The 15,513-nt window shown below is 34.6% G+C and overlaps 1 protein-coding gene across 1 annotated transcript in view; it reads right to left on the reverse strand.

Annotated features, from left to right (window-relative positions):
* The window catches only part of TMEM182 (transmembrane protein 182), a 77,276-nt gene extending 67,055 nt beyond the window's left edge, over positions 1–10,221 (reverse strand). Inside the window, exons 1-3 of the mRNA XM_003765685.2 lie at positions 10,090–10,221; positions 9,751–9,850; positions 6,653–6,751 (exon numbers count right to left, since the gene is read on the reverse strand). Of these exons, the coding sequence (XP_003765733.1) occupies positions 6,653–6,751; positions 9,751–9,850; positions 10,090–10,221 (331 nt within the window). The remainder of the gene's footprint in view (positions 1–6,652; positions 6,752–9,750; positions 9,851–10,089) is intronic.
* Between the last annotated feature and the right edge of the window lie 5,292 nt (positions 10,222–15,513).

The raw sequence follows: 15,513 nt of genomic DNA on the forward strand, positions 1-15,513 counted from the left end.
TTGCCATCATTCCTGAAAGTTTTGAATATGGATTTGATGAAGTTGCCATAAATGATGAAGGAGTTACTTACATGTGTGCCAGAGATGGGTCTGATTATAAAAAATGCGGAATATTGTTTTGTCATTAGATCCAAAAAATGACATAGTAATTATATGTGAAGCTACCTAATAATTCTAAGTATAATTGCTGTGCAATTTCTTCTGACATGTATTTACTATCCATCTACACTATAATTATTATGCATGGATTATGTTACCTTGTTTTTCATGCTCTCCACTATTTCTTTTAGGTAAAGACTTTTTCCCCCCAATATTGAAACTTCTATTCTAACTGAAAACTCCACGCATTATCTCTACTTGTGGAAAACAAATTATTAATTATTATATTAATAATTATAATAAAAATAATAATGGCATGCACAGTCAACTCTCTAGGGCTGCAACCCTTCATTACTTTAGAGTTTGCTTATAAAAGGAAGATTGGCAAGTGAATGGTGTCTTTTTCTTTTAATAATAGGAAAGCATTTGTTCTATTCTTCCCCAAGACATTCTTCCTCTCATTAGTGAGAGAGTTTACACCATATCCACATTCATGAAAGTAGTCTCTAATTAGACCATGTAAGAAAATTTCTTGTGTTCTCACAATAGGGTGAGAAATCAACCTCCATGTATTTGAAGGACATGAAAATATATAACTTGGGTATACCAAGGCCACAGTGGCATGAAAAGGAAAAAAAAACAGAATTCTATAATGAGACAGATAAACAAAGCTCCCACTTTCAACCTCCTTTTAGTCCATTCCTATTTTTCTCCTTTTTAATCTCTTCTATGATTTCATTGGGCAGGGAGGTGACAGTGTATAGAGTGCTAAGCCTGGAGTCAGGAAGACCTGAGTTCAAATTCAGTCACAGACATTTACTAGTTGTATGATCTTAGACAAGGCACTTAACTGTTTAATTTAGTTTCCTCATGTATAAATTGGCCAAGAGAAGAAATGCCAAACCCCAATCAGAAATGATTAAAAAATAACTGAACAATAACATCAAAAATCTCATCTCCTAATACTAGGAGCTATCACTAGCTTATTACTAGAATAATAACCCTATGAGTTCAGAAAACATGTCTTATTTATCTGTGTGTAATGGTGAAAAAATCAGTGACTTTTGATGTGAAAAATCTGGATTCAAATTGTTGCTCTGGCAGATGAAAAGAGAAGGTGAAAACAATTATCTAGTGAATAAAAGATGATGTCTAGATTTGTAATTTTCTTTGCAATTTCAGGTTTTCAGATTAGATATCTTTGATTTGAAAGGAGAAAAGGACGAGGATGCTAGACTACCTTCTGTAGCACAAGGTCACTCCTGATATTTCCTATACAGAGTATAATAGAATCAACAAATTAAATTTCCAGATCAGAAAAAGTAGGAAAGAATTAGAGTTGATGAGAGGAGCTAAGGGATAAGTAAATGGAGATTAAAAGTGTTGTCATTGAATCATCTCAAACATGTCTGTCTCTTTGTGACCTCATTTAAGGTTTTCTTGCCACAGATACTGAAATGTTTGCTTTTTCTTTCTGTAACTCATTTTACAATCAAGGAAACCCTATTTGGCAAATAGGGTTAAGTAATTTGGCCAGGGTGTCACACAGCTAATAAGTGTTTGAGGTTGGATTTAAACTCAGGTTTTCTGACTCCACAGTTGACATTCTGCCCATTACAGAATGGATAGCCGAATTGTCTCTCCCCCTCCATCTCACCTAGGGTTAGACAGCTAACCCTAGGTTAATTTAACCCTTTGTCTTTTTTATCTACATTCAATTTAGAGAAATTTTCTTACACACTAAGATTGGTTGAAAGTGGAGAAAATAAAGAGAGATTCTGTAGCAAGAACATATTCTTCTTTGTTTGTGAAAATACGCTGAGGTAAGACTGGAACAAGATAAGGCTATTGGGATTTAGAGTCAGAAATCCTGGAAAGTAAGCATAGAAATAGGACTGTCATGAAAGAATTGGGCTAAGGCAAGAGAGAGATTCAAGGAGTTTTCTGAGGTGAAGCTAGGGATGCAGTTAGAGCTAACAAGGGCATAGTTGGGTCAGGAAAAGCATAATTCAGGATCCTTGGTTTGCAAGTCAAATAGTCTGAAAAAACCATCAGTCTATATAATTATGTTAATATGGTGATATAACAATAGACTTATTTGGGAATTAAATTTTTCCATCCCATATGAAGAACAGCTAATAGAGCAGAGAGACAGCTGGATAGTATCAAAAAAAATAAATGAATAGAAGAAGGAAGGAAAGAAGAATGGGAGGAAGGAAGGGGAAAAAGGAAGGGAAAGAGAAAAAGAGGGGAGACAGGGAAGGAGGGAGAAGGAAGGAAGGAAGGAAGGAAGGAAGGAAGGAAGGAAGGAAGGAAGGAAGGAAGGAAGGAAAGAAGGAGAGAAGGAAGGAGGAAGAAAGGAAAGAAAGAGGGAGGGAGAGAGGGAGGGAGGGAGGACACAAGGAAAAAAAGAGTGAGAGAGAGAGAAAGTGAAAAACTGCTAAATGTTGGAATTAGTAATCATGTGACATCTGGCAAATCATTTAATTTATCTGAGCCACAGTACCCTTAACTGTGAAACAAGATCTCCTGATTTTATCTCACAAGAATTGCTGTAACAACTGAATGAGATCATGTATATGGTTTCATATACATGATCTCATTGTGGTAGGGGAACAACGAGACATCTTTACTATGCTGTTGTTCAATTGTCTTCAGTTGTGTTCAACTTCAGGACCCCATTTAAGGTGTTCTTGACAGATACTGAAATGGTTTGTCATTTCCCACTCCACTTATTTTACAAATGAAGAAACCAAGGAAAACAGGGTTAAATAACTTGCCTTGATTCAAGGAAAAGTGCATTGACTTTGGAGTCAGAGGGCCTGGATTCAAATCTTGTCATCAAAACTTATTTTTTTAACTTTTATAGTTCTACCTTCATAACATTTCTCATACATTTCCCCTTCTCTATACATACAGCAACTACTCTCCTTCAAGATCTGGCCACCTCTAGCCTAAACTATTTTTTTTATTTAATAGCCTTTTATTTACAGGTTATATGTATGGGTAACTTTACAGCATTGACAATTGCCAAACCTCTTGTTCCAATTTTTCCCCTCTTTCCCCCCACCCTCTCCCCCAGATGGCAGGATGACCAGTAGATGTTAAATATATTAAAATATAAATTAGATATACAATAAGTATACATGACCAAACCATTATTTTGCTGTACAAATAGAATCAGACTCTGAAATATTGTACAATTAGCCTGTGAAGGAAATCAAAAATGTAGGTGGGCAAAAATATAGGGATTGGGAATTCAATGTAATGGTTTTTAGTCATCACACAGAGTTCCTTCTCTGGGCGTAGCTGGTTCAGTTCATTACTGCTCCATTGGAAATGATTTGGTTGATCTCATTGCCGAGGATGGCCAGGTCCATCAGAATTGGTCATCATATAGTATTGTTGTTGAAGTAAATAATGATCTCTTGGCCCTGCTTGTTTCACTCAGCATCAGTTCGTGTAAGTCTCTCCAGGCCTTTCTGAAATCATCCTGTTGGTCATTTCTTACCAAACAAGAATATTCCATAATATTCATATACCACAATTTATTCAGCCATTCTCCAACTGATGGGCATCCACTCAGTTTCCAGTTTCTGGCCACTACAAAGAGGGCTGCCACAAACATTCGCGCACATATAGGTCCCTTTCCCTTCTTTATGATCTCTTTGGGATATAAGCCCAATAATAACACTGCTGGATCAAAGGGTATGCACAGTTTGATAACTTTTTGAGCATAGTTCCAAATTCTAGTCTAAACTATTAAAACAAAATATAATTGATCTCCTTTCTTCAAATCTTTTCCACTGCAATTTATCCTCTACTCAGCATGCAGCAGAACTATTACTCTCCCTCATTTAATAACCTCTTTATTACCTCTAAAATCAATTTTTAAAATTCTGACATTTAAAATTCTTCATAACTTGACCCTTTTCAACCTTTATAACCTTTTTCTGCTTTACTCCCGACTACAAACTCTTATAGTCTAACTACTATATATATATATATATATATATATATATATATATATATACATTTATTTAATTATTTAAATTTTTCTCTTCTGCATTATAACATGAACTACTTGAAGGCAGGGACTGCTGCCTTTCTTTTGAATTCCAGAACTTAGTTAGCACTGTGCTATCACACAATAAACACTTGATAAATGATTGTTGACTGACTGTATGGCCTAGGACCTAGGGCCTGGGCCTCTGTTTCTTCATGTGTAAAATAAGGAATCTGTATGGATGACTTCCTGGTCTCTTCCACCTCCCAGGCCTCCACTAATTATAGTCATCTAACTTATAAATGATTTATAAATATATTATTCAGTTAAGTGGTGAAATGGATAAAGTACAGAGCATGAAGACCCACCTTCTCAAGTTGAAATCTAGCCTCAGATAGTTCCTAACTATGTGACCCCGAGCAAATCACTTAATCCAGTTTGACTCAGTTTCCTCATATGTAAATTGGACTGGAGAAGAGAATGGCTAATCATTTTAGTGTCTTTGCCAAGAAAACCTCAAATAATGTCCCAAAGAGTCAGAAACAACTAAATAACAAATACTATTCTGGAAAGCATGGAACAGTGTAATGTCCAGGCTGGCTCTCTGGAGGGCCTCAGGATCAGTCAGAGTCAGGATCAATCAAAGACCTTAGTCTTTAGGAGGAGAAGTGAAGGAGGTAGGCAAGCTGCCATGTGGCTCATCAAAAATGCATCCTGGACTTGGGAGTCGGGAGCCTGAAGTCTTCCCTGCTGAGCTTGCTTCAGCAGACAGAAGAATTCTCTCCCTCCTCTCTCCAATCCTTACATACAATTACCTCACCACACCACATTCAGCAGGTGCCAGTCCTGAGGAGAGCCATCACATCATCATATCATCTAAGTATATGTTTATAGAACCATTATCTCACCTTGAGTAAGTACTTAGCCTTAAGTACTCTGCTGTTCTGGATTCAAGTACACCTTTTCAGAGTCCCAGCCCTCTACAAAGCAGGCCATTTATTCAAAGGTAAATATAATAATATTGAGAAAAGAAAAAGGAAAGAAGGGAGTCTAAATGTAAAAAAAAAAATTTCCCCTGATTTCCATGACAAGTACTTGCCAGCTCGATCAGACCATATTTTCTATTGATTACATTAACTTTATAATTCATGATTACTTTATAGAAACCTTATTGTTCTTCCTTAACTAGACAAAGCACTGAGTTGACAAAGGATTGCAAATCCTTATGAAGAAACCTTGTAAAATATACCACATAGTGTGGAGCTAAAGGTACTTTCTGATGATATATTAGATGCTCTGGCATACACAAGTCTTTTAGACCAGGAAAAGTATTAGTTTTATATTGAGAAAGTAAGAGGCATCTGGACAAATTATTCATGTATTATGCTTAGTGTAGCATGGCAAACAAATGGGACTTTAATAAATTCTTCCATGTCGACTTACTTAGACAATGTGACTTCTAAATATAGTGACCTTGGAGTGGTATATCTTCTAAGTGTCTTACTTTCTGCTCAGTATCCTACACAATTAATCAAGTGATTCAGGCTCAAAATCCTATTTAGATGAGTAACTATTGATACTTTGGCCTATCTAGAGATTAATTTATGCCAAGGGTAGATAGCTAAGATTCTTTAGAACTTTGAGTGGCAGTGTTTGAAGCAAGTATGAGGGGAAAAAAAGAAAAAATTGACATTAAGTATTGTATTGATGCTATCATTAAATGTAGTATTATATCTTTAAAAGACCTAAAGTGATATAATAATGTGGAGACAAAACCAATTTTACATACAAATGAATAAATGGATGGATAATATAAACATTTGTTGAGTCTGTGCAGTATAAAAAATGAATTAGGCATTAAAATTTAGAAAATATAAATATTGTGGCCTTCATGGATGACATTGATGATTTCTGGCTCCTACACTTGGTCAGGCTGATCAGCCTTGATTTATGCAATGATTAAATAAGGGTGACAGTATATGAGACCTAGAAAATTTCTATACTTTCTCTAAAACTCACCAAATGAAATTATGTAGGCACAAAGGAAGCTACATAAGTATATCTTCTAGTTAATTATTCTGAGAATCAAATTGGATAAGTTATGCCACTTGTGTATTAGTCTTAAAGACAGAAAAACCTCATTTTTATGAGTAGCCAAATAATCAATGGTAAAATAAATTCCAAAACTTGACATTTTTATTAAACTTAGAGATCATCTATTTTAACCTCTCTATAATACTTGTGAGGAAACTGAGACTTATCAAGGTAAAGAATTTTATTCAAGGTCAGTCAAGTAGTAACTGGCAAAACTAGGATTTGAGCCAAGGTTTTCTGACTTCATATTCTAAAATCCTCTCATAGTAGTATTAGAAGACACAAGTATCATTCCATAGACGTATCTCTAAATTTATGATTTATTTATGGGAAGAAAAAATGCTTACCTTCAGCTCACTAAATGATTTTTTTAAAATGAATCCCAATCTTTTTGATCAAACATTAACTCAGATAATCTTTAAAGTGTGCATTACAAGAAATGGAAGTACTTACTGACTGCAGAGTCATAGGAAGTTGAATTGTGCTCATCTCTCAGGAAGGGATAGGGGGAGAGGTAAGCATGTGTACAATTCTTAGATGGTGACTGATTTGCTAGAAATGAATCAAAATTTAAAAAAAGAAAATCTTTGTTATTGAGATAATGAGATGTTTTTGTTTATAATAAAGGGGACATAAGAATTGGGATTACACAAAATAGAGTATTTGAAACATTATTAAAACATTATCCAGAAAATCCTACACACACACACACACACACACACACACACACACAGAGAGAGAGAGAGAGAGAGAGAGATCTACTGTTATTTGGTATTTGGAAGGGCAAAGGGGAGCTTGGAAGTGTTTAATCTAGATTTCAGCATTGTTTGCTCAAAAGTATTTGCTCCTATAGACATTTTAAATTAAACACATTTAAAATTGAATCTTTCCCTCAAACCCTTACTTTTTCTTGATTTGTTTTTTTGGGGGAAGCAATTGAGGTTAAGTGACTTACTCTGACACAGCTTAGTAAGTAACTGAGGCTGAATTTGAACTCAGATTCTCCTGACTCCAAAGTCAGTGTTCTATCCCCTATGCCACTTGATTGTCCCCTTTGCTTCTTTCTAACTTTCCTATTACCATCAAGGGTACCACTATCCTCTTAGTCAAACCTAGGTTTCATCCTCAGCTTCTCACACTTTCTCTTCATCACTACCCCAAGTCCCTTCACTTTTCTTAGACAACTCTTTCTCTCTTCTGACACTGCTATCACCCTAGATCTGGCCCTCACCACTTCATACCTAAACTATTGCAATACCCTACTACTTAGGTTCCCTACCTGCAGTCTATCCCTATCTGCAATCTATCCCTATCCTAATCTATCCTCCACTAAAATGTTAAATTGATTTACCTAAAATGAAGGTCTGAGCAAGTCACTCCATTCCTCCTCCTCATTCAATAAACTGCAGTTTATTGAAGGTAAGCTTCTGGAATCTGTAATTCTCCCTATTAAGTTCAGGACTAAATGTAAAATCATCTGTTTGGTTTTCAAAGCCTTTCATTACCTGACTCTTTTCTTCTTTTCTACCTGTCCTATTTTCTTTTATCTTACTCCCTTAAAGGAACACAGACTTTCTTGTTGTTCCTCCTATACAATACTACATTCCCTGACTCTAAGAATTTGCCCTGTTATTCATAACTAGAATAAAGACCTTCTTTATCTCAGCTTCTTTGGCTTCCTTCAAGTCTCAATTAAAATGTCATCTTCTTCAAGAAACCTTTCCCAATCTTCTTTAATCTTAATGACTTTTCTCTGAAATTACCCTCAATGTATCCTGTATATATCTTGTTTGTACATAGTTGTTTGCATTTCTTTCTTTTCTTTCTTCATATTCTCAAATGTTTGCACAGATCTGGCACATAATAACCATGCTAGATGAATCACTATTTCAATAAATGCTAGATCAATTACAATTTCAATCAATTAGGAAACTGTTCCACTAGACAGTTTTCAAAATGAAGACAGGCCTTTCTTTTACCATCAACAGTAGAAAAAAATCTGCACTATCCAGAAATCAGTAATAAGAATATTCCCTTTACATGTCTTTTTTTGATTTCTATTTGTAGAGAAAATATAATATTGGAAAGAAAATTAGTTCCCTTAAATGTTTATTATTTATTTGTTCAAAGGGACATCTCTAAAAGATCTGGAAACCTAGAGATTTCACTATATATTCTTTCTAAAAATTCATTTCTAAAAATACAGAAAAATATTGCCAACACTTACTACTGAGGGAAATGTCAATGTTTATGTGTCATTCCCCATATTATCAATATAAAATATAATGTGATTTTTGTCTTTAAATATAAGACAGCATAACTCTACTCAAATTCTACTCAACATTGTCAAAGACCTTTTAGAAGTCTAAATGTAGCATACTAACTGATTTATCTTTATCTTTATTATTCCTTCAAAGGATATCTTTAAGGGATAGTCAGTAGCACAGCAGATAGAGGGCAAGATATGGAGGCAGGAAAATACTTCTTCCTGAATCAAAATCTGGCATCACATACACTTACTAGTTGTGTGACTCGAAATAAGTGAGATAATTCTATTTGCCTCAGTTTCCTCATCTGTAAAATGAACTGGAGAAAGAAATGTCAAATCTCTCCAGTATTTCTGTCAAGAAAACTCCAAGTTTTGCACTTGGTTACAGTCAGGACTAAAAAAATGATTAAATACAAAAGTCTCTTAAAATCAACTTTATTCTTACCTTTCCCCCAATAAGTTAGGTTGCTAAGGTGTTCAATGATTCTATCCTTAATTATAGATTCCATAAGTTTTCCTAATATGGTAATAACTTTCCTTGCTATTTCTCATAAGGTTTATTATTATAGACATTATAATAGACATTATAAACAGCAAGAGTGAAGTTCTCAATCATTATCAGGAAAAAAAGAATATTCTTTAAGTGACCAAAATGCAAGTTTTGTTTTTCAAACAAATCAGTTTCTGAGCTTATATAAATCACATGAAATATATTTTGGGGAAAAGGGTCATAGTAGTCTGTCTTAAATAGAGCCATGAAAATATCTTATGTACATTTCAAAACTATATTTACATAAAACAAAATCTATCAATACATTATACAATAGTTTAAATAGATTTCGTGTCTCTACTACTATTTCTTATAAGATTTTGCTGTATGTTCTTAGACAAAAAATTTAAAGGTAAACCTGATGTTCTAGAATTTCTGAAGTCATAAGGTTTTAAAGGGTTATAATCAAAAGAAGTTTGATTTTCAAGATAATATTAATAACAAATACTTGGGGATGGTGGTAGGGAGTGGAAAGTTAAATTGCCCCTAGCTGGATGGGAACTGTAAGATATTAAATGTCACATTAACTACTACCAGTCACCTTTTACACACACACACACACACACACACACACACATTATTTCCATTCAACTATTAGCCAAAGAAATTATTCCCTAAAAATACTGGAAATGCAACTATTTCAGATGCTATAATAACTCAGTGAAATATTTACTAACAATGTTAAAGTTATTTTTTAACAAAAGGGGAAAAATGAAGTTAAATTTCACTTACTGTACCAGAATTTCCAAATGTTGACTGTGTTTTCCTCAGCAACACCACTAAACCAACATCTCCAAAAGAAACCTTCATGATGGAAAGTGACATTTTCTACCTGCCCAAAACATAAAAGCCATATTATTGCATAGAAAGCAACCAACCTAATCACATTTAGTCATTAAAAAAAAAGAAAAATATTTCTAATGTTGACTGTTACTGGATATCATCACATCTCTTGAATGTAGGAATACAAGCATTAACTCCATTATTTCCATGGATTCTTCATCCACATGAGGAGGTGAATATATACTAGAAACAACAGAATAAATCATTATTCTGAAGAAGAAAACGCACATTATGTTCACCTGAACATTTCCCAACTTCAGTCACAAGCAGCCAATAATCTGACCCAAAAGCCACCAAGAAGAGCAGAACTCCTAGGGCACCAAAAAGAGCTCCAAAAAAGACTGCCACGTTCCGTTTCATAGTTAAGCTACTGTTTTCGTTTTCAAAAAACAAAGCAAAAAAGTTTTTGAAAAATCTTTTGTGAAACTCGATGTTCAATAAAACAGGAGCAATATACTGATGTAGACAAAAGGAATCTTTTTCTTCCCAAGGAAACACAATCTGAGGAGTGTCTCTTTCCTTGTCTTCGGTCACTTTTCTCCTATACTTTTATCAGTTGATGTTTTCCTTTCCCCTGGGCAGACGTTAGCCTGGCAGCTGAGGATGACCTGCTATTTTAAGATATTAATTGAGGAGCTTCTCAGGAGAGGAGGGGGAACAGTGAGCATCAAGATCGTAGTGATCAAAAATAGTTGACCTTCCCATGACTAACTAGTGTCAGGCACTGTCTCAGATTATCATCATTGAAGTTGATTCATCCATAAAACATGGAAAGAAGATGAAATGGAACCAAAGCAATAGGTGTGACTATCTTTAAAAAAAAAAAAAAAAAAAAAAAAAGTCTTGCCTCAACAAGTCTTATTTTAAAATAGTCACCATGAGCTGAATGGTATCCCAGAAGATATTTGAGAAGCTCATAGAAGATGTACAAATCACAGTTACAAATTGCAAAGACCTCTTGTGGTATGCATGATCTACACTTAAATATAGCTTATAATTAATTTCTTATTTAATTGCCTACATTTTTATATGAAAAGTATTTATGCAGCAGATGGTTCTAAAACAGATATCACTGGTTACTCTGTAGATATTTAGATATGCTAAATATATGTTCAGATATGTATTTTAAAAGTAAAAACTCAGCAGAGTAGCAGAGCTTTCTGGTTTTAAAGGGAGAAAGGGGAAACTGTTTTTATACAATTTATAAGAGGGTAGGTATACAAAGCACCAGAAATTAAAGTGATTGGCATCTGAAGTTCTTGTCCTTTCAGGGTAAAGAGAAAGTCCTAGAAAACATGTGGTGATCTAAGGAAACAGATCGTATCTCCTCTTTAATTCAGCAAATTCAGCAATCAGTAAATATTTATTAAGTGCCTAGAATGTGCCAGGGCCCATGCTAAGAACTGAAGAAAAAAGGGGAAGAGGGCAGGGAAGTGCAAAAGACAATCCCTTTCCTCAAGGAGTTTATTATATTCTAATGGGGACATCACATGCAAATAAATATATACAAAGCAATCTGTATACAGGATAAATAGGAAATATTTCACAGAAAGACACTGACTTTAAGAGGGATTGGGGAAGGTTGGTTTTTTTTGAGAACCAGAACTTGGCCTCCTCACACTATAGATCAAAATGACAAATATAAGAATGCTCCTTCCCATTCCTGTTTTCTGCTCGTTTGGTTCATCACACCTGCAAGGTATTTTCTAAAATAAGATCAGTCATTTTTCTCTGTAATTACTCACTCTAGTAAGTCCCCTTAAACTCATTCCCATCATTGTATATATGCTATTATTGTTTTCATTCTCACCACTGTATACATCCCAAGGGGTTTGTTCATTGTTTATTGAAAAAAGAACTGCAATAGTAGAAAAAGGATAGACATAGATTCAAGTTAGCAGTCACATAATCATTCTGTGGCCCAGATTTCTCAATCATGAGGTATGCAAGGAATCGCCATCAACTGAGAAATATAGCCCATCACTTGGGATGGAAATAAAAAGATCTTATTGTTGTGCTAAAGTTCCCTTTTATTGTCCTGACTCAATTTCCCTAAATTGTCCTGCCTAGGTTTCCCTGAATTGTTCTGCCTCGGTTCCTAATTGTTCTGCTCAATCTTACAATACTACTCCTCCATCTTAATCATTACAATGTTTGATAAGGATAAAGATCTTTTATCTTAGACATCATCAGAATGTTCGGTGCCTCTCCCCATCCCAACGTATCAGAATGTCCCGGTCCTCCCCCAACCCTGTCAGAACCATATTGATAGTCCATTGCTGCTGTCAGCACTCTGACTCTGCCCCTGCCTTTGTCTATGCCTGTAGCTGAGGCACATGTGTATATATACTTCATGGGAAGCACACATTAGTTGCTGGATGCTTTGGACATCAGCCCTGGGGGGCAGCATGTCCCCAGCACAATCTCTCCCTTTCAAATTAAATGTTAAAAACTCTCTAATCTCTATCTTGCCTCAGTTTCTCCAGCATTACAATATCAATGGCTGTTACTTGACTCATAATGTATAATCAGTTCTGTTGGCTACATATGTGACTGTGAGAACTACATCATTAGATATTTAATTTTTGGAATGTATGGAAGTAAAGGCCAGATTCATCTTCCTGAGTTCAGATCCAGCCTCAGACACTAGCTCTGTGACCCTGAGCAAGTCACTGTTTACTTTAGTTCCCTCATTATATAAAATTGACTATAAAATAACAAACCATTCTAGTATCTTTGCCTAGAAAACTCTAAATGGGGTCATGGAGACTTGGATACAACTAAACAACAACAACAACAGCATGCAAGTTGTTCACTATTCTTTAACTTAATATTGTTTTCAATGATGGTGAAAATGAGGCCATGGGCCATGACTTTAACCCTTTGAATAAGTCTTTAAATTATAAAAGATTCTATGAGAACCATTACATAGGGATTAAATTATCAACTTCTTGAAGATGATACTCCTATCACAATCTCTCCAAATCTTTAATTGTTTGCCGGATAGCTCTATTCAGGGATATTATTTTCTCAACTCAAATTCAACATGTACAAAGCAGAGCTCATAATCTTAACCTTAAAACTGCTCCTTCTTCAAATTTTCCTCTTTTTATTTTTTGAACCACAGATTCCCTATCATCACCCAGGCTTAAAATCTAAGAGTCATCTTTGGTTTTTGCTTCTCTCTCTGCATCTAACCAATAGTCAAGTCCTATCAATTCTTCCTATTTAGTATTTCCCTTATCTAACAATTCTCCTCCACATTGACTGTCACTGCTTGGTTCGAATTCTTATCATCAGTACTCTTTAAAAAGTTTCCTTATTAGTCTCACCACCTAATCTCTCTCTTCTCCAATCCATCATTGACAGTTACAAAAAAAAAAAAATTCCATGTTATCATCTGCTTTTAAAACCTCAGTAGTTCCTGATTGTCTTTAATTGAAACAATCTTTAGCAGAGTATTTAAGGCTTCTAAGAATTTCATTTCAATCTTATCTCCAGCTCAATTTCATATTGTTTTTTTCCATATACTCTATATTCTATTGGAACTAGCTACTCCTTTATCATATCCGGCAATCTCTCAACTCTGTGCACACATATAAGTTGTCCCCATCTTTGTCCGGTCTTTCTGATTCCAAATTCAACACATTATCCCAGGAAATCTTTCTTTATCTTTCTTTACCCAATTATAGTTCTTTCCTTCTATTGATCACTTTTTATTTACACTGAATATAGCTCGCTTAAAAATACTTGTCTGAACATACATTTCATGTTGTCTTCTTCATTAAACTGTGAAATCCTCAAGATCAGATACAATTTTTTACCTTCCATTATATTCCCAGCACTTAGTACTTAAATACCTGACTACTTAATAAGTATTTAGTGACTGACCATCTGAAACCTTACAATGTTGTTGCTCAATCAGTTTGGGATTTTCTTAGCAAAAATACTAGAGTGGTTTATATTTCCTTCTCCAATTAATTTCATAGATGGGGAAACTGAGACAGATTTAAATGACTTGTTCAGGGTCACACAATTAGAAAATGTTTGAGGACAGATTTTTAACTCAGGTCTTTCTGACTCCAGAACAATGCTCTATTCACTGTGCCACCCAGCTTCCCTCTGCATATCAAAGAGATATATAAAGAGAAGGTAAATGGACCATCCATGAGAGATGGAAGATGAGTTTCCCAAATGCAACATAAGGATGGCTGATATAATTTTAAAAAAAGCAAAAGAAAGTCTCCAGTATGTTGGGCAGAGATGCTCTGCAAAGGATTTATTCAAGTAAACAGATGACTATCACATGGATTGGAAAGACTTACAGAAATTGGGAATCTTCTTCAAAGAAAGGGATACCCAGATCTTAGAGATCAGTGATCTAATGCATAAAGTTAACTAATATGTGGGAATCAAAATTAAGCAGTCAGAGGATGTGACATAGATCATTTTGTTTTACTCTGCATGTAGTAGATATGCATTTAATCACTGAATAAATTCTCTATTTCACAGATATAGTTGTGTGACTATGGACAAATCATTTAGCCCTGGTTTGCCTCAGTTTCCTCATCCATATAATGAGTTGAAAAAGAAAACAGCAACTATTCTGGGATCTTTGCCAAGAAAACCCCAAATCTAGTCAAGTACAACTGAAATAATTCAACAGCAAAAGCTGAAACTTTGCACAAGCCTTAAAAATCTTAGTTTATGGTTATAGAGCCAAAAAAAAGATGATCAAAAGTAACTATAAGGTCATTTGAAGGAAGACACTATCTGCAACTAGTGAAAGAATTGATCAATAGTTCTATGTATCTATATCTATCTTTGTCTAATGGTAGCCATCTTAGGGGCAGAGCAGGGAGAATAAAGGGGGAAAAGAAAGTTACATGACAATTTTATTATACATGTAAAAGGAATAACAAGTTGCATAATAAATTTCTAATTTCATATTAAAATAATCTTTTTCAATTCTATTATGTAATGAAAATGCTTGTTTTATTTCTTAAATTCAGAGTACCATACAATTGAAAAGAATTTTGCTTTTGATAATTCCTATAGTATAACTAAATATCTCATACTATGGCATGCAGTTTTCAGGACAAAGTTGATCTTATTTTATGTTTATTGGAAAAGTATATGTGTCATATGATACTAAGTCTCCATCTAGTCTCTTTAGAGGAAGAAAGAAGGAAAAACTAGGAAATGAAACACATAGTACTACAGAGTCACAACTTTGGAAAAGTTGGGAATCACTGTGTAGTGAAAAAGAACCTGAAGGATCTCTGATTAGAAACCTGGGCTCAAGTTGCAGTTCTGCTACTTTTGACTATGAGGTTCTCAAAAATCTAAATTTTGCCTTCTGTAAAATAAGAACTTATTACCTTAATTCACAATATTGTTATGAGAAAACTGTTTTGCAAACTATAAAAATCTAAATAAACATGATATTATTGACTCTTCAAAACCCTCAATGTTAACTTTTCTACAGTGAATATTTCTTAATCGGTTTAATAGGTGTTAATAGAGGAAGGGTGATGTTGGAAGGCCTAGAAAATCTCTACAACTAATCTAGAACTATTTTGCCTAGAGATAAAGCTAGCCGTTAAGTGACAGCACTGTACTATGCTCTATGAGCATATTTCTCTTATGAGA

Source organism: Sarcophilus harrisii, chromosome 3 (assembly GCF_902635505.1).
Source record: "Sarcophilus harrisii chromosome 3, mSarHar1.11, whole genome shotgun sequence".
NCBI lineage: Eukaryota > Metazoa > Chordata > Mammalia > Dasyuromorphia > Dasyuridae > Sarcophilus > Sarcophilus harrisii.